General features: G+C 36.6%; 3 protein-coding genes across 4 annotated transcripts; 1 reads left to right on the top strand and 2 right to left on the bottom strand.

Moving 5' to 3' along the window:
• Positions 1 to 1,082: 1,082 nt before the first annotated feature.
• On the top strand, positions 1,083 to 5,994 carry LOC141901859 (proline-rich transmembrane protein 1-like). The gene is made up of 3 exons (XM_074789383.1): positions 1,083 to 1,182; positions 2,387 to 2,580; positions 3,037 to 5,994. The coding sequence occupies exons 2-3, from the start codon at positions 2,400 to 2,402 to the stop codon at positions 3,390 to 3,392; spliced, it is 537 nt and encodes a 178-aa protein (XP_074645484.1). The 5' UTR covers positions 1,083 to 1,182; positions 2,387 to 2,399; the 3' UTR covers positions 3,393 to 5,994.
• Positions 5,995 to 6,451: 457 nt separating this feature from the next.
• Positions 6,452 to 8,718, bottom strand: LOC141902599 (PI-PLC X domain-containing protein 3-like). 2 transcript variants are annotated; one of them, XM_074790407.1, is made up of 3 exons: positions 8,523 to 8,718; positions 7,348 to 8,018; positions 6,452 to 7,256 (listed from the first exon to the last, which is right to left on the bottom strand). In XM_074790407.1, the coding sequence occupies exons 1-3, from the start codon at positions 8,626 to 8,628 to the stop codon at positions 7,203 to 7,205; spliced, it is 831 nt and encodes a 276-aa protein (XP_074646508.1). In that variant the 5' UTR covers positions 8,629 to 8,718; the 3' UTR covers positions 6,452 to 7,202. The 2 variants fall into 2 exon arrangements, with proteins under 2 accessions (XP_074646508.1, XP_074646507.1); XM_074790406.1 differs by having other exon boundaries at positions 6,452 to 8,018.
• Positions 8,719 to 10,735: 2,017 nt separating this feature from the next.
• Positions 10,736 to 17,222, bottom strand: LOC141902590 (uncharacterized). The gene is made up of 6 exons (XM_074790395.1): positions 17,142 to 17,222; positions 14,181 to 14,371; positions 13,300 to 13,464; positions 12,601 to 12,802; positions 11,910 to 12,105; positions 10,736 to 11,266 (listed from the first exon to the last, which is right to left on the bottom strand). The coding sequence occupies exons 2-6, from the start codon at positions 14,346 to 14,348 to the stop codon at positions 11,029 to 11,031; spliced, it is 969 nt and encodes a 322-aa protein (XP_074646496.1). The 5' UTR covers positions 14,349 to 14,371; positions 17,142 to 17,222; the 3' UTR covers positions 10,736 to 11,028.
• Between the last annotated feature and the right edge of the window lie 703 nt (positions 17,223 to 17,925).

A 17,925-nucleotide genomic window follows, 5' to 3' on the forward strand; every position in this document is an offset into this window, starting at 1 on the left:
GTTTTAATTTTGATAAAGCCGAAATCATTTATACTTCTTTAGCAATTACACTAAACGCCACATAGTTGAGGCTCAGATATTAGCACCAATTTAAATATGGCTTTTCTCCGCACATTCCCTTCTTTCCTGTATATCATTACTTCATGCCTTGCCAAACACTTAATTATTTACTCACTCACTATTTTACTCAATTAACCTTTTCTCCTCTATATGCCTTCTGTTTTAGTGATAACCTCACACCTGACGATGATCCCTGAGATCGAAACGTCTCGTGTTTAATAAATTCTCGAATTCTTTTAATTGTACATAGTGGGTTTTTATCTTTTTATCCGTTTACCACGTTCTTGCGGTTATTGTACTACACAAGTGTCTGATGTACCACATCTGGTTAATCTGGTTAATTAGCCACAACTATATTTAATTAGTAGTAATTTATAAACGCGTGAAAGGCACAATTTCATACTCGATGATTAGATTAATTTGTATACAACATCATAAGAAAATTTAACAAATTTGGTAATCTAAGCGGATTAGTTAAATACAAGTATACCGTACAGTTTATTCATTGACATGATGAATATTGGAAACAATCTTTGACAACTCCAAAACTTCTCAACATTTACAAGTGCCCGCGAAGAAAAAATGAAGTCTTATACATTTCATTTGATGGATTCTTTTTCATTGCAAATTGTGATGAAAAACACGACAGGCAAAGCATAGGCCCTACTTAAAAAAAGAATCAATGAACTGCATGATTAAGTCATGAAAAATTTTCTCGTTGATGAAAATTTGTAAATTTGCGTTAATAAAATAAAAAACCGATGCGATGTTCTTAGACTTATTTGCGTAAATGCGCGTTGCTTGTTTTGTCTTTCGTCCATTAATATCTAAGGTTTTTTCATCGAGGTTTTTGGCGCATTCTTTGTGCAATATACTGGCTGTATAGCGATATGAGCACTGTTGTTGGGTAGTCCCTCAATAAAAAAATCCGAAAAGTTAAACCAGATTACCACTAAGCCCGTATCCGCGAAAAATCCGTCGTTTCGTCTTGAAATTCATCAATATTATCTATACTCACGTGACACAAACAAACATGGCGCCGGCGAGCCAGAAAGTGATCCATAATAATTTTTTCTACGTAAATAAATCATAATTGATTGATTTAGCTCTGTAACGACTCAAGTAAGTAACGCAAGATATTGCGAAAATATTGAACTTGTTAATTGTCCTTCTTTATTCCTCTAAAGCTTTTAATTTTTCACAGTACAGGCCTTCCTTCAATCTTTTTTTTTTGACGTTCAGTTCAGGTCCATCCACCACCTGGGACTGGCACCAGCAGCACCAGAATCCAGTAGGTCTACTGACATACTGTTGGCAGTGCCAGTGTGACAGTGACACTATCAGTTTCCATTTCTTCCCCCAGCCCCGTCCATCAATGATGATGGTGATGTCATGAGTCATGGGTGATGTCATGTCCTTTATGCTTATGGTGATTTTCGAAGGTAGCATTATTATTGGCAGCATCTTCATAACCAACACCGCAGGCATCTTTATGCCTCTCTGACCAATTCAATTCAAATACTTTATTGACACTAATAAATTAGACCTGACAACACTAGAGGTTGTCTCCTCATCATCATCATCGAGTTAAACAGTAGGCCTACCGATTTAGGAGGAGTCAACTGAATTGGGATAAGAAAGTGATGCAGACACTTCCTTGAAATTTTCTTTAAAACTCCTTTTATCCAGGAATGACCAATCTATAGGGACCTTAGAAAGTAATTGTGGTTCAAGTGTACTTTGGCAATTTATTTAGTGGTTCGTAGACAGTGGCTTTATTTACCCTCCAATGAGTAACTCCCGTAACGTATAATTTAGTGGAGCCTAAAATGACCTTAACCCTAATCCTCCACTGTATTATCAAGCTGGTGTAAATAGAATATAAAGCCACTTTTTGTAAATATCCTAATATAGACTTGGTGTTGCCTTAAGAAATGTCACTCTTGGGATATGACTCCAATCAAATAGCACAGGGCTCGAAATCTCATCGATCTAAGTAGAATTCTATCCCTTGATTATGTACACACTTTTATGGTGAGAATATAACTCATGGCATGAAAATAAAGCCACTTTTTGCAAATATCCTTATAAGGACTTGGTGTTGCCTTAAGAAATTTCCTCTTGGGATTTGACTCCAATCAAATAGCACAGGGCTCGAAATCTCATCGATCTAAGTAGAATTCTATGCCTTGATTATGTACACACTTTTATGGTGAGAATATTACTCATGGCATAACTCGCAGGGCAGAAAGCTAGGCCCCTAATGCATTTCAAAAGTTTTTAGGCCTACCAAAAAATGAAATCTTAATTCACGTATCTTTGACAGTTTCTCCGAAATCATGACCGAGGCAGTCGCCAAAAATACCAACAAGCCTCCATCTTACCAGGAAGCTTTGGAACAGGAACAGCCACTGCAGCCGGGTTATCCGCAGCCTCAAGTAGGGTACTCACCATCTCATCCGTACCCAGGACAGCCTCAATCGCCGGGACAGTCGCAAACTGGTTATTACTATGCTGCTCGTAAGTTGACTTGGTTTGGGTGATTTAAAATTGATTTTGGTTTTCTTTTTGAATTGATTTTCTTAACCCACAAATGAACAACCGTTACAACTTATGAGATTAAAAATATGGTTAAATTTTTTGGAAGTTTTGAAGACGCTTCAATGGATTGTCTTTGCATTTGGTTTATACATGTATCTACATTAGACACATCTGTTGCAGCCAAAATATTGGCCAGGTCTGAATCAAGATGGCTGACAGGTGGCCATTGTTGTTTGCCGAAATCAGCACTTTTTACACATTTTTGAAGTTTTCAAGGGTAATTTTGAAAACGCTTTGATAAATTATCTTGATAGCCCGTCAGCATAATGGAAATTGGGTCAATTGGACACAACCATGTGTTCTTTTTTGCGATAAAAATGTGATAACTTAAAGGTGGTACCTTTATACTTTATGCGCCATCTCTTATATTTTCAGCTGGTCAACCTGCACCCGCGTTGGCGGGACCCGGCGGCGTCATCTACCAACAACCAACAGTGATAATGGTTGCGCCGCAGCCGATGGCGAATCCGCCCGACGATTACCTAGTCTATTCGATCGTCGTGACGATCCTCTGCTGTTGGCCGGTCGGAATATTCGCGATCATCAAGTCGGTGAATTGTCGCGACGCGGCGAGACGCGGCGACCAAGCGAACGCGATGCGATATTCGAACGAAGCGAAGAAATACGCGTCGATCGCGCTCGGCGTCGGTATCGCCGTCATGGTCATCTGGATAGTCGTTGTTATGGTTTATTATATGTTCATACTGAATATGATCACCACTGATTTTTAATTCCAAAAGTATTTATTTTGTTATATTATTTACAGGGTTCATAGCGAGTATCCTAAGTGCTAAAAGTGCTTACTTTTCATAAACTTTAGTATGGCCCTCGATAACTACTAAGTTTTCACAAAAAAATTTCAAAAAGTGCTTTTAAAGTGCTTTCTTTGACTTTTGGTGTCCCATATAATTTTTTTTTGGACAATCATACGTCATACCTATAGTAAATGACAAAAAAACTTTTACCTTACAAAAGTGCTTACTCTTACTTTCTTACTTACTTATGTCTCAGCCTTACTTCTATGAACCCTGATACATAATGCAGAAGGTCCAGGGTTTGTGGCGAGGTTGTGCTTATATTTCGGGTAAAATCCTGAGAGTGGTTTCAAGTACTTACTTTTTCGATTCAAAATCACAGAGAATTTCTGTTGTGATCTATAGTCTCTTCTCATGTGTTCAGGTTTGTTGGATTCAGGAAAAAGAATTTTAAAATGGAGTGCTTGCTTTTGCCTCAGATGGACTGTTACAAACCCTGAGAGACAGTACCTGTGGTTCCTTGATCAATTTAGCATGCTTTGTGTAGACAGTCATGCCCACTTATGTCAGTTTTTACTGTTGGTCATATCATGGACTCTAAAACCACTCCATGGTCATATTGAATATTGGCATGCTGTAAATGATACTCTCTACAGGTAGTCTCCTGCAATTTTCCAACTAAAATTTGGTTTCAAATGCGCATTTCTCTTGTGAATTTTAGATACATGCATTTTATATTTTAAATGAAAAAAAAAAGATCTGTTCAGGTTTTTTTTAAGAGAACAGGGTCATTATGTACTATGACAGTCGAACCAAGATAAGTCGTCGCATTTACTTTAAGTCGTCCCTATTTTTTAGTCCTATTCCAATTCAATCATTTAGTGGTCTCGGCTAAAATGACTTATCGGTTAACCGATTTCGACTGTGGTTAACATTTTTATTTATCTCAAATCTAAGGTTACAAAATAAGCGGACTATCAGCTATTTTCTAGTTACTGTTGTTCAGATAAGTATTACTATATTGTTATTGTTATGAAACTTTTTTTCTTTAGTGCATCAGAGCAAAACTTCGCTTACTGGTATGCTAATATCCCTATAAATCCCGGACACGCTAGCTGAATTGTGCCCGAATGATTCATTGACAAATGTTTTGTACTATTGCACATGTACTAACTTGTTTTCCCTGAAACAACTAGGGGTAATTGAAAGATCGTCCGGTTATTGCGACTATGCCAAATGTCAATCCGCTGACTAGAGCGCTTGATATTCAGTCGAAAATAACTGCTGATAATTTGGCAACCAGAATTACAGGGAATGTCTTTCATGTTGTAAGTCGATATTGATTTCGATCAATACTTTCAGTCAGTTAAGTCCCAGATGCATGCATTTAGGTTAGGCACTTTATCATTATGAATTGTATAGATAAAGTTGGTAAAATACGTTGTCCCAGTTTTACTCATCTATTGATGTGTTTTATTGATAGTTTCTGTTCCAGTGCGTGGCCTACTTCGATGGTAAATAATGATATTATATATGAATTATGATATGTTATCGAATGATTCCAACAAAGAAGTGTAAAATAATGAATAGATGATCTGCAATATTTAGGTAAATCTATTGTGATATAGAATCACTCTGGAGTTAAAAAATTGGAAATGAACTGATTTTAACTCGAGTTAACCCCAAGGGAGTCAACCCCAAGGCGCTACTTAGCGGGGGCAGTTGCCCCTCCGCCAGAAATTTTGGTTCGGTGCCTTTTTGCATCTACTTTTGCCCTTTGGAAAATCTCGTGAAATATATTGTAATTCCAATAGAAATTCTATGTGCAATCCTTCACTCGAGACCGACAAGAATTTTGTTATACGTAGGCCTAACATAGTTTTTGTTAGGGCTATATGATGAATTGTTATATCGGTGTTGGGCTCTAGGTAACTGTTGTTTTTAGGGTTTGTCCCCAACGTTCAAGAGCTAGGTCGGAACTGTGGAACTGGAACCTGCTTTTGAAAGTGTTGGTGGGATGAGTATCCAAACAAGATGATTATACTGATAAGTTATTGGAAATTGCACGATTCAAATATTTGTCAGTTTGATAACAAAAGTATCTCATTGTTATTCCTAGGTAAATTTAGGCGCATGTATTGTTATTCCTAGGTACCGGTATATTTAGGCGTATGTTTTGAGTATTCTTCACAACTCATCCCTTCATGTTACAGAATCCCACTAACTATTCCGATTGAAAGTTGAATTTAATGTTTCCGCTTTCTTTTCACTGATATTCAGGCCGAGTGAAAAATGGAAAAAAAACACAGAGTACCTTCGATTAAATCAACGTACATATCAGCCAATAATGTTCTTGTGCTACACGATCCTTCGTTTATGTATTATTGGGACCTTGTAGTAATACTCAGATTGATTACTGAGTTGGAAGAAATCCTCTCCATGACACCTGTCATTGATATATAGAAGCAGACTTACGACCTTACCGTATTCAAATGATGTAATGTTTTTTTGAAAGATCCGTAGTGGATCTTAGTGTATATGTACATACTTCGTTTTTGAGATGACTCACTTCGATTACACATAGAATTATTGAAAAATTTTAAAATTTATGAAAATTGTAATAAAAGTAGTCTAAATGTTACGTATAAATCAACTGTTTTGATTTGTCATTTTTTGTTGAATCTGAATCCATCTTAACCAATAATGAATCTTCGATTCTCATTCATGGGTCATGGTTAACTGATGCACAGCTGCCAGACATACTGGTAACAGGATGGTATTTTGGTTTGGTCACGCATCGGATGAAGAAACGGGAATCCAAACCACCATCCATCAACGTAAAAAAAAATACAAACTCAAATTCATTCAAAATGAAATAAATTACTAACATTTATTTTAGAATTTGAGGTAGAACAAGCTATAGGCGACAACAGTTCTCGGGCTCTGAAATTACCATGCATTAGTTCCCATTGAATTTTGGATATGTTTTATCTAGGACCAATAGCTAAATTTCGTTGACAACTTTCGACCCCGTTCCTCTGGGTTCATCTTCAAGGTATAATGTCTGTGAAAAACAGTTTTTAGTGCTAACGTTAGGTGGTGCACTTATAGACCCCCATACTAACACTACCCAAGCTTCTACATCTACCCGAGAAGAAACTACAATAAACTATCGGACTATTCACACGTAGAAAACGACCAAAAAAATATAAAAATTATCTTCAACCTTATAATATAGCTATTTCCAAAATCTCGATGTATTGAATAAGGCAGCCAAGAAAATTCACCACAATCAGTCGCTTGCCAGTTCAGACTGAATGGAACCGAATTTCCAATTATGTATTTCGATTTGAACAACAACAAAAAAATTCTACACAACTATACACGACCACACAACTATATCTGTACTTCGATTTCCAATTTCGAAATCAAACCCCTTGTTTCGCCCCCGGCAGGTAGGGTGGATCTGTGAGGGACACTCAATCCAAAAATCAAACGAAATTTACCAGCCAAATAAATAAATAACGGGAACAATCCCTATTTTAAGATCAAACACTACCCAAGTTTCATCAAGATCGACCCCACTATAAACGAGGATAAGTAGCTCTGAAAGACAGACACTGAATTAGTATCTCAGGGAAGCCCGATAACCAATAACGTTCCAGAAAAATGTAGCATTTGACTTTGTACTCAAGCAATTGACATTTGATAACTTTGTTTATTTATTGTTAAACATTCAAGATTTCATTCCGATTTACACATTCGATTCGTAGGTAATGCATTGCGTCAGTTTAATCGATAACCAGTTTTTTTGCACGATAAATTTGACCAGGTCTTCATCTGAAATCATATCGAATGCTAGAATGTTTAAACGACTAGATTTCCGACTCCGTTTCTCAAACCATGCTGGAAACGCCTCGTTGATACTGACCGGTGGTTTTTTACCCGTGCAAGCCGCTAGTGTAGACCTGCTCACCGCATTTCGTTTTGAAATCCATCGTGTGCAATGAAATACGTCCATCGATCTCTTCCCGACTTTGAACGCGGACATCTTTTTCAAATTATCCACCGTTCGAAGATCGGAAATTTCTAAATTGTTACCGCTGAAGCAATCCCATCGATAACTGGCAACTTTTTCGTCGTGATAAATAATCATTACTTGTTTTTCGTTGAGCCACAGGTCTTTCAGGTTCAGCTCATCGCTGGGACACATGTGTTGCAGTTTCGTCCCGAAGATTTTCGTCATACAATTGATAAGTCGTTCGTGGTGATCTTCGAATAAGTTGTGAAATGCCGTCACATCGAGGATAACTACCTCTTTCGGGTGCACATCCAAGAAATCGTTGATGCTTTGGAATGTTTCGGACACGGTAAAATCGTGCTTGCAGTTCATCAACACCAAACCCTTAGATTCGGTATACTCGACTCGGATATCGAAATAACGAATTCCCATTGCGAGTTGTTGGTTGAAATTTAAAGTTTGTGTCGGTTGTCCAGACGAATAGTGTTGTTTCGTTGGTTGTCGTCTGCCGAGATAACAAGTGACAGCTTCATCGATGGCTTCGATTGACGTATCTCGGAAATTGGCAGAATTGTGTGAACCTATAAAGCCATATATGTATTCATATTTGTTTCTGCAAAAAGTTTATTCTATCTTATTCTATGAAAAATATGAATTTTTTTGAGTGGAGTGCTTATTGAGAAGACACTCTAAGGTACTGGTGTCAATTGACTGACTTTTATTTCAAAATCCTAATTTTCAAAACATGACCACTGTAGTCACACAAGTTTTATACGTATACCATTTGATAGTTGGCCTTAACCCGGTCAAATGAATGGTTGTCATAGACCTTGAATGTTACAACTAGTGCAAAAGACAACACTATTTTCTTTATCTACGTGTTTGGCATATACATACAACTAAAAACATGTTTCTAATATAATACAAGCCAAATGTTCTATTTCGAAAAGAAATAGGCAATCAAGAAGCATATACCTTACGCCGGCACCATGCCATGATAATTAAAAGTTTCTGATTGATCAACTGATTAGAGTATCAGATGACGTACCAATCAATGGAGAAGTGTAGTAAATGGCTCTATATACCTGGAATAAGCAATTGAGTTAGTTGCAACTCTTGTAACTGCGAAGGAAGATACTCCATCCAGTTCGCTAGATTTCTGGCTGAATAGGTCAGAAGTTCTCGCGCCATCTTTAGTCGAAGTCAATTCGCTATCGATTTAAACACTCCGGTTTCGAATCAACCATATATACGTGTTATTCCGTGTGAATAGGCGTACCGTGATTAGATAATGAAGACAGGTTTGTATAATCTAGAAATAATATAGTTGTATGTATTTGGTTTATCGAAAAAATAATCTAGGTTAGTAATAAAATGGATATTAACTGAACAATGTTCATGTGAGACTAAAAAGATGATACCTTGTTTCGCGTGATTTTGCCGGGCGATTTTGTAAATCGCAAAAAAATTTGTTATCAGTTAATTTATATAGCTGCCGGGTCTGTTATTGTAAGCTTGATCAATAAAATAAGTACAGGGTTGGTAAGCGGCGGCCGGGTCAACTTTTAAGCTCAACAGAAAGGAGAAACAAGTTTAATTTTTTCAGCCTTATAAATCTTCGTTATAGAGACTCGCGTATAAATGGAAATGAACGTTAAGTTTACGCAAATAAGTTTTTATGGAAAAAGTACAACCTTTGTGGTGCGATAATTTTCACAGTTGAATTTGAAGTTCTAATTTTGGAATAAATAAATGAACCATACGTAAATTTGACTCGCCCAAATTTGCATATATGTGAGTCCATGATGAGAAAGATGGCGTGGCTACAATGCGATTCAGTATAAGGCTTATGAATTAGAAAACAGTTAGTATAGGGTGAGTCCCAAATTTAAGAATTGCCAAGATCCAGCAAACAAGTCGACATATATATTCACTGGCCATTCTAACGATGTATAACTTTAATTTTTGTTTAAGGAAATGTCAAAGAAATGGTTTTCTCAAAATGCAACCGACGAACTTTCCCAAAGATACATAGAATTTTCATTTGGATGGATTGAATAGAGGAGCGGATTTTCATTAAGACTGGGCTAAAAAGCAAAAGGCATTAAGATTTTTTCCTGCTCAGCATTGATAAATACTTTTTTGCAGATAAAGCACGTACCGTGGGTATCTACTTCGCAATCAGAATCAAAAAATTTAAATCTTTTCTTTGAAATGCACGGATTTATTGACGTACCATTATCATATAAAACATCTGGTAAACTGTAAACTACTATTTGTATACATACACGTTCTATCAAACAAGCAGATCAGTGATTTAGCAAAGTGCAACAGGTAATAGAAGACCACGTGACAGATTTTTAAGCGATTTTCTGCAGCACTTCGTAGAGCTGATTAGTTGACGAAATGCTATAAAATCCAGTAATGAGTTTAAAATCCACTAGAATTTAAGAGATTAAAAACATTATGTTAAAAATTGAAAATTATATTTATCAAGAATTAAAATCAAAATACAAGACGTTTCCAACTCACACACTAGCGATCATCGCGTTTTTAATCTCTCATATTCTGTATATACAGTGGAACCTCGTTACAACGAACTCGGCTACAACGATTCATCGGTTATAACAAATATAGAATTTCGTCCTTAGTAAGACAATTTGACTAATTTCATACTGGATATAACAAACTATCGGTTATAACGTACATCATCTGGTCCCATGAAATTCCCTATAACGAGGTTCCACTGGGTTTTAAATCTATTATCTGTTCTCCACGTCAGAGTGCGGATATTCTACCATCATAAGCAATTTCAAATCAGTAAATCTCCAACAACACGATGAGATACACATTATCTGACATTATATACACTATAGTATCATATTGCGGTTATAATTGGTAACGGTATATACATTATATACACAATGGTAATTGTTGTAAAAGAAATAATTGAATTTTCGTCAACAAATAACAAATTTAAATGCATACTTTTACTGTTTCTTCGTGTATATGATTTATGTAATATACATATCAGGAAGATCACTCTAAGGAATCTATCTACACAGATGTGTATTTCTTTCATTTGACTTATTAGTTTCGGGGTGCACGGTTTTGATGGTATATACAAATTAGAATAGTCAAACTGTACAACTTTTTTAAACAATCAGCAACTGATGCGATTCTATTTCAAATTTCGGTATAATTCCCGTGAAACTATTCACTACAGGTTCAGCAACGGACTTGACTAGAATGTGTACATTATTTTGAAGACATTGTTTTTTGTTTATAATGTGAGAGTTATTAGTCGATAAAACACTCTAATACGTGTAAACTGTAGATAATTGAAGAAGTCCCACAATTCGAATTTTAAACGATAGAATTTATCAAAATGAAACCACAACGTTTCGGCTTTTGACTAACAGCCATCATCAGATGGAATTCAAGCTAATGATTGCTGATAGTCAACAGCCGAGGTCTCAATTTGATAAATTCTTTCGTTAAAAATTCGAATTGTGGTACTTCTCCGAGTGTTATCTCAACAGTTCTCTATTCTAATCGATTCATCGAATTTTCAACGACTGCTGATTCTGTCTAAACATCAACGGGTTGCGTTTTACCGATCGGTTCCGTAACTGTGCTACGGTCTTCGCTGTTATTCGTTGACTGAACATTGGTATTTTCCACAGCTAGAAAGTCATCCATGAAATTGTAGCACGGAAATTCGCAACAAAGACAGCATCTCAAAGTTCGTGGGATGTATCTGTAGATAATTGGTGGAATCGGTACCAAAGGACTTGTGTTCATCTTGTAATGCACGTAATTGCTCAATCTAAGAAATAATTTAAATGAAATATATACTTTCTTATAGAGTAAAAAATGCACGCGTATTTCTCATATGCGTCATACTGGCCGTCATAAATACTGGCAGTCAGCGGCAGCATTTCGCTTGTGTTTGAAAGCCAGACGTGTTGTGACGTCATGGGAATGAACGTCGGCAATCGCGTTTATATACGCAATCGTGTCCCTACAGTGCCACGATTATATTGGCCTGACCATGGACTCTAAAACGAATTTTAAATCTAAAACGTTTTAGGGTCCAGGGCCTGACTAATGACAAAACTGCTTTTCCAAAATACAAAACTATTTAATCATACCAGGGGTGGTCCAAGGAGGGGTGTTTAGGGGGTGTCGACTCCCCTTCTCCGTGTCGAAAATTTGATATCAATAATATCAATGATGAAACTAATCACAATTATAATCTTTATCGATTGCTGTTTCGGCGTCTGCCAGAAATTACTGTAGATAATGCACACATTTTTATGAATGCATTTTTTCATTGAAATTGGAAAACACTTCGCTTCACCCCCCTGCGTTCAGATTTCTGGATCCACCCCTGATACTCAATACTGAATGTAATAACGTAAAACAGTACGAACTTAAAACGTAGATATCACAAATTGTTTGAAACCTACTTGCAATATCTTTCATCCGCCTTTTTCTCCATTATCGGAATTCCGGATAAGAATAGTAATATCAAAGTTGTGAAGACCGGGCTCGCTATCGACACCCACTGGCTGTAGCGCAAAACATTTACACTGATCAAGAAGACGCCCCACCAAACTAACATCTCTCCGAAATAGTTTGGATGCCGCGACCAACTCCACAAACCTATATATAGAAAGAAAATCATAGAAAAAATTGAAAAAGATTTGCAACAACGCATTTAGATAAATAATAATAAATTTATTTCCACAATAAAATCGAAAGGCTAGAATATCTATCACTTATATATCATGATTTTTTTCTGGGGCTGTCACCAAGAAACAAAAACAAACACGATTTTGGCAATATCCGTATGCCACGTATGTATTACCAAAACTCCTAAATTTATACACACATAGGTAAAATCAGTCGATAATTCTTTTCCAGAAAAAAAACTACTAGATTGATGTTTGAACAGGCAATATGTATATATGTGTTATTTGATGAAGCATACGCAGATAAGCCTAATCGATAACCAACCTTTATCAATCATCGATATTTACATTTTTATCTCAGATCAGTCATTAACTCTATCGGAATAAAACGCGGCTACGAAGGTGGAAGTAGAAGCAAAAATAATCTCTACTGTAATCTTACTATACAAAGAACTGCTAAACTAACCATAATCACACCATATCCCAGAGTTAGCCGGATTGTCTTTGAAATTGAACTTCTGCATGTCGGCAAAAATTTCGATCAACACTCCAGCTACGTAGAGACATATTCCGATGACATCGAATGAAGACAGGTTTGGATGAACGGCAGCGCTGCGTGGCGCATTAATGAATATCACTGGTAGGCTAACGATGAACAACCATATTCCCTGGAAAACAAACACATCCACAAAATGCAACCAAACTCTTAGGGGAAAAATCGATGGTTATACTATTTTACGTTCTGAAAAAGAGAGCTTCAAAGTAACATTCAATTGTATGCTTAAAACTACGGGTATATTATGATAATAATGATGCGAAATCTATTCAAGGTCACTGCCACACGGTAGATCCAGTTGCACAGCTCTGAGTTAGGATTTGACTCAGAGTTAACTCATTGAAAACGAATTGATTTTAACTAAGAGTTTACTCTAACTCACAACTGTGGAACTGAGCCCCTCACCTTCCCGCTGATCGACCATCTGTTACCTTACACAGTATTTGTCGTTTTTAATCGTTTTCCCACAAAAACTAAAGTTTTAACCCAGCAAACCGTTTAAATCCGTAAAAAGTTTTAAATCCGTAGTGAACCAAAGCATATTCATCACTGATACGAGGGGTCTGGATTCTGTATGCAGGCGTGGGGAATGTAATATCTATAACTCACCTGAAACGTCCAATATGAGGCAAATTTACGGCTACTGTTACGGAAAGTCTCGTCGAAGCGTTTATCCTCACCGATATTGATATTTCGATATAAAAGGTAGGACGACAGTCGTAAACCCCAGAAACATACGAACGATGTGATCAACACTTGGCGTTTAGTGTACGTCTGTCAAAAACGAGAAGAAGGAAAATGCGATGTAATGACGAGAACGATAAACCTATGAAATAAACGAATGAAAAATTAATTACTACATCCTAACCTATAACAGGTCTTTTAAACCATTGACATTCTTACAGAAAATTGGCCTGAAGTTGTTATTTACGTTATTAAGTATCTGTTTCTAGAACATGTACCATAAGAACAAAACATAAATTTTCTTTTCGGTAGAAGCTAAATTGTATTTCCATGCATTTTCTGATCGCAGACGACAGAAGACCTAGCCTTGAGAGAACTGAGCAGTTGCCATAGAAACATACATATAAAAAAGGTTGTGTGTCGGATATCTGACGAATCATCGAAATTTGGAGAAATCTTACCAAGACCCAAACCCTTTCACGTGTTAAATCCGACAAAAAAAATTCCGAAAAAAGTAACAACGCTCTCGATTTTTTAGTGACAAGAGCGTACCTAGGTTGGTAAATACTATCGTACACCCGGTTGAAAGATATGTGATCATTTTTTTAACCTTACTTTACGTACATATCATCAGGCATTCATCAAATAGATGTAAACATAGGCCTTTTCTAACTCTTAATTTTCTTACTTTTCACTCACAAGATGAGGAATTTGAAATTATAGGCCATTAGTAAACGCTGAAGGATACTGAGGTTGCCTCAATACTCGTCAGTCTTCATACCCGGTATAAAAGAAACAGAAAGTACCCCGGCTAGTAGAAATGTTAGAATCGCCACTACGATAAAGTTCGCACCACCAGCAAAATCGGTCACTTTGTTGAAACGGAAGCAGTATGTGATGAGGAAGAAGACGAATTGCATCGCCACTATAACTATCGCGCATATTGCTAGATTGTTTTCGTCAAACAGTTCCATGATGGCCTATTTGTGCAGCCGATCTGAAAATATAGATAGATTACTTAAAGTGCATTGTAATTACATGTATGTACATGAATTTGTCCTCTCCAGTCTCACTACAGATACATAGACCCGTTTATGAAATTGCATTCAAATACTTTTTTTGACGTTTCAAATCTCTATTCTGTTATAATGATAACTTAGAAAATATATGACAACTCTAAACCGAGCGAATCGAACATTTATCAAAATTCAATTGAGAAATGAAATATATATCTACTAGAAATGAAATCTTTCAAAAGCTCGGTATATCAACACTTAAAATGAACTCTTCTTGACACGCTCGTGCGAAAGGAATTTAAAGACTCACAGAACTTACGTACATGAATCCAAGTAGACATTTTATATATTAACATATATACAGTATATATATATTAATTCCCTATGCATGGATAGATTTTTTCGTAGTGCTTTTAGTTTTAGTGACACCTGCTTTTGTAACCAGAGATTGTGTGTGTGTGCCCATAGCGCATTCAAGTGTATATGGAGTGTTTATTTCCATTTCTGAAATAAACTTCCATATTTCAGTAAACGAGAATCATTTACGTATGAAGCCTGTTCTCTATACACACATCAATGGAACTGGGGATTCAAAAAAAGAAATTCTCTTCCGTCGACCTGGACGACATGATAAATTCATAGATTATTCAAACATTTTGTATCACCTTTTCAATATAGCAAAATGATATATAAGTTCAATAAGCGAAATAATTTTCGTTAGATAGGAAGTTTTGAATGATGTGCATATGAATCGATCAAAATAAGAGTAATAATGGAAATAAGAGAAATATTCTGACGGTTAGGATAAGTATATTAATGGAAAAAATCGTTTTCTGCAGAATGAGAAATTATTTGAAAAACACAGCTGAACAAATATATTGGGGATGCCACATGTCCACCGCAGTAAGCATATACTCATCCTTATCATCACAAAATAACGGATTATGATCTAATTAAAACTCCTAGGCTGTGATTATAGTTCAGAGATACAAGTAATAAATTTAGTTGATAAATTTCTAAATCAAATCCGCCAGCCAGCCATATTACCAGGCGAACATAACGGTTGTCTAGGCAACTGCATCGTAAGAAATTTGCGCTCTCTTCGATGCAGGATACAGTCATACCGGAGCAAGACAGCATCAATTTCCATTTGTAATTAACCCTACAAATAAGGACTGTACGCAACAGACAATTCAAAGTTACAATGCACGGTTGTACAAGGGAGCACATTTTCAGGGTGTCAACACTTGAATCTAAGACCCCTATGTATAGAGAATCCCACAGTAATATCGAAAAACTAATATTAGGTCCAAAAAATGTGTCCTTGAGCTAGTAGTTTATTATCTTCCGGTTTTTGTGTATTTGCGCGTATAGATGTTTTTCTAACGCAATAAATGGCGTATGAATTCATTGACATTTGTTCATTATATTAATCAGGAAAGTGTGTTGGGGAGGATGCAATCGAGATATGTAATTCAGAGACCCTCTTATGCAAGAAAATATTCGTTGAAACAGCGTTTGATAAAATATAACAGTTGCTCCGCGCCAGAACGTTCGCGAATCCCCGTGTATTGATGCTTGGGATAAATAAGTAAGAGATAAATCATTCATCGATATAACCAATAACGACTTGATGAATTGGCCAGTTCCGATGAACGTTGCGCCAGCTGTAATTAAACCAACTATTACGTAGATACGTGTAGCTCATCTATACACCACCGCTGTGATGGAGACGTAAGACAAGGAAATCATTAGAGTATCTCATTTTTATAAACAAGCCAGGAGGACGGAGGGAATCGATCGTTTGTCAGAAATGATATTTTCTTAAGGTTCTTGCGATAAAAAGTTGGTTTCAGTACGATATTTAGAATATGATAGATTCGGCGCTCAAAGCGTGTATACTGGTTGCAGGTCTAATTTTGAAGAACTTGCCACATCCCAAAAGGGCACTTTGACGTACAAAAAGGCAATATGAGGTCACTCTGCGCTGAAATGCACAAATTTTTTTTATGTTAACGAAATGAAAAGAGCACCCAAAAATTCTAAGGACTTGTTCAAGAAAGTTTCCGATAAGACAGGACCCGCCCCTGCAATCCAAAGACAGTGGCGCATTGAAATGATAAAATGATTACGTCCAATGACGATATTTTTCAGGGGACATTAAAATAAACATTACAACAACATGACATATAGCACAGCATAACTGCAAATGCGTATCACCATAATTTTAACTCTCGTGTGGTAGACGCAGATGACGTGCAATCAAATCAGTCTATGCATGAACGAGTAATCCATCAATCTTCGTATGGATGCTACGACCAGCATATCCTCCCTATATGATGCCGTGCAATATCGCTCCAGAACAATCAACGGTTTCAACATTGTGGATGATTTACAGAAATCATGGACGTATTAAACTAACCTGAGCAAAATCGTTTAAGGCTTGAGTTATAAAGTGAAAAGCAGACTAATTTTTCCCTATCCAGGACTCGATTAGTTCTGATAATTTAGCGATTCTAACTCCCGAGTTTAAACTCACAACTGTAGAAAAACCGGGGGCTCAGAGATACGTAGATATTTTTACAATTCAAGTAAAAAACTATACGAAGCTATATAAATAGCCGTTCAAGGATACGTTTTACGCTAAAACCCTTAAAGAAACATTAAGTTCTACTGGAAAGGACAAAGTACTATATGAAAACATTTAATGTGGTTCTACTGACTGAACCAGTGTGAAGCATTATAAGTTACCTGATATTATCATTCGATGTCCACTTTTCATACGATGTATTCCGAATATAAAATTTTATTCAATCCCATCCCTGTCTCGAATTGTGAAAATGCTTATGAATTGTTACATATCTATATCGCCTCTCATATCAATCACTTTACGCTGCCTTTGCCAACGAACCAAAATAAATAGCACATGACGATGTCGATGAAGCAGATAGTATAGCGATGACGAGTAGTGATTAGTAAAATTCGATTTGATGTAAAAAATTTGTTTGTATACGTTACGGCAGTACGCGAGTTACCGCACTACGCGCACTGCGTCGTAGAAATGACTGCCTCTCAATATACAGCATTCCAACGTGATATCGGCAAGCAGCGATCGTGCGATGCACTTCCAGGCAGTAATAATCCCAGGATCGGATTCTGAAGCCTTTAAAAGAATTTCCATCATAGTTCTATCGATCTCCACAATATCTCTACTTTTTTTCGGACAGACGTGGAGCTGGATAAACAACATTTAGTATGCTACATAGGTTAAGCCTACATTTCGTGAGAGGCAATCATGTTTTTGGTGATACGAATGGTTGATATATTGTATAATATAACAATAGCACTGTTATTGGCATTAGGTACAATCATGGATTCAAAAAGAATTTGTTTCTACGTTAATTTGACGGCAGCGATTAAGACATTTCGGATGTTTACCTCCATTAATGCTGCCATATAGAACAAAACGGGCCTACGGCAATAATAATGGACAAAATAGGCAAGATAAACAGAAAATAGTAGCTCTCTGAATATT

Source organism: Tubulanus polymorphus, chromosome 3 (assembly GCF_964204645.1).
Source record: "Tubulanus polymorphus chromosome 3, tnTubPoly1.2, whole genome shotgun sequence".
In the NCBI taxonomy this organism is placed as follows: domain Eukaryota; kingdom Metazoa; phylum Nemertea; class Palaeonemertea; order Tubulaniformes; family Tubulanidae; genus Tubulanus; species Tubulanus polymorphus.

What these genes read in the sequence shown, in the direction of transcription:
- LOC141901859 (XM_074789383.1), top strand. Translation starts at nt 2,400, where the DNA reads ATGACCGAGGCAGTCGCCAAAAATACCAACAAGCCTCCATCTTACCAG. An exon ending in TGGTTATTACTATGCTGCTC is followed by an intron (nt 2,581 to 3,036) that starts GTAAGTTGACTT and finishes TTATATTTTCAG; the next exon opens with CTGGTCAACCTGCACCCGCG.
- LOC141902599 (XM_074790406.1), bottom strand. Translation starts at nt 8,628, where the DNA reads ATGGCGCGAGAACTTCTGACCTATTCAGCCAGAAATCTAGCGAACTGG. An exon ending in AACTCAATTGCTTATTCCAG is followed by an intron (nt 8,019 to 8,522) that starts GTATATAGAGCC and finishes ATGGCTTTATAG; the next exon opens with GTTCACACAATTCTGCCAAT.
- LOC141902590 (XM_074790395.1), bottom strand. Translation starts at nt 14,348, where the DNA reads ATGGAACTGTTTGACGAAAACAATCTAGCAATATGCGCGATAGTTATA. An exon ending in TAACATTTCTACTAGCCGGG is followed by an intron (nt 13,465 to 14,180) that starts GTACTTTCTGTT and finishes CGTTTTTGACAG; the next exon opens with ACGTACACTAAACGCCAAGT. An exon ending in GCGGATGAAAGATATTGCAA is followed by an intron (nt 11,267 to 11,909) that starts GTAGGTTTCAAA and finishes ATTATTTCTTAG; the next exon opens with ATTGAGCAATTACGTGCATT.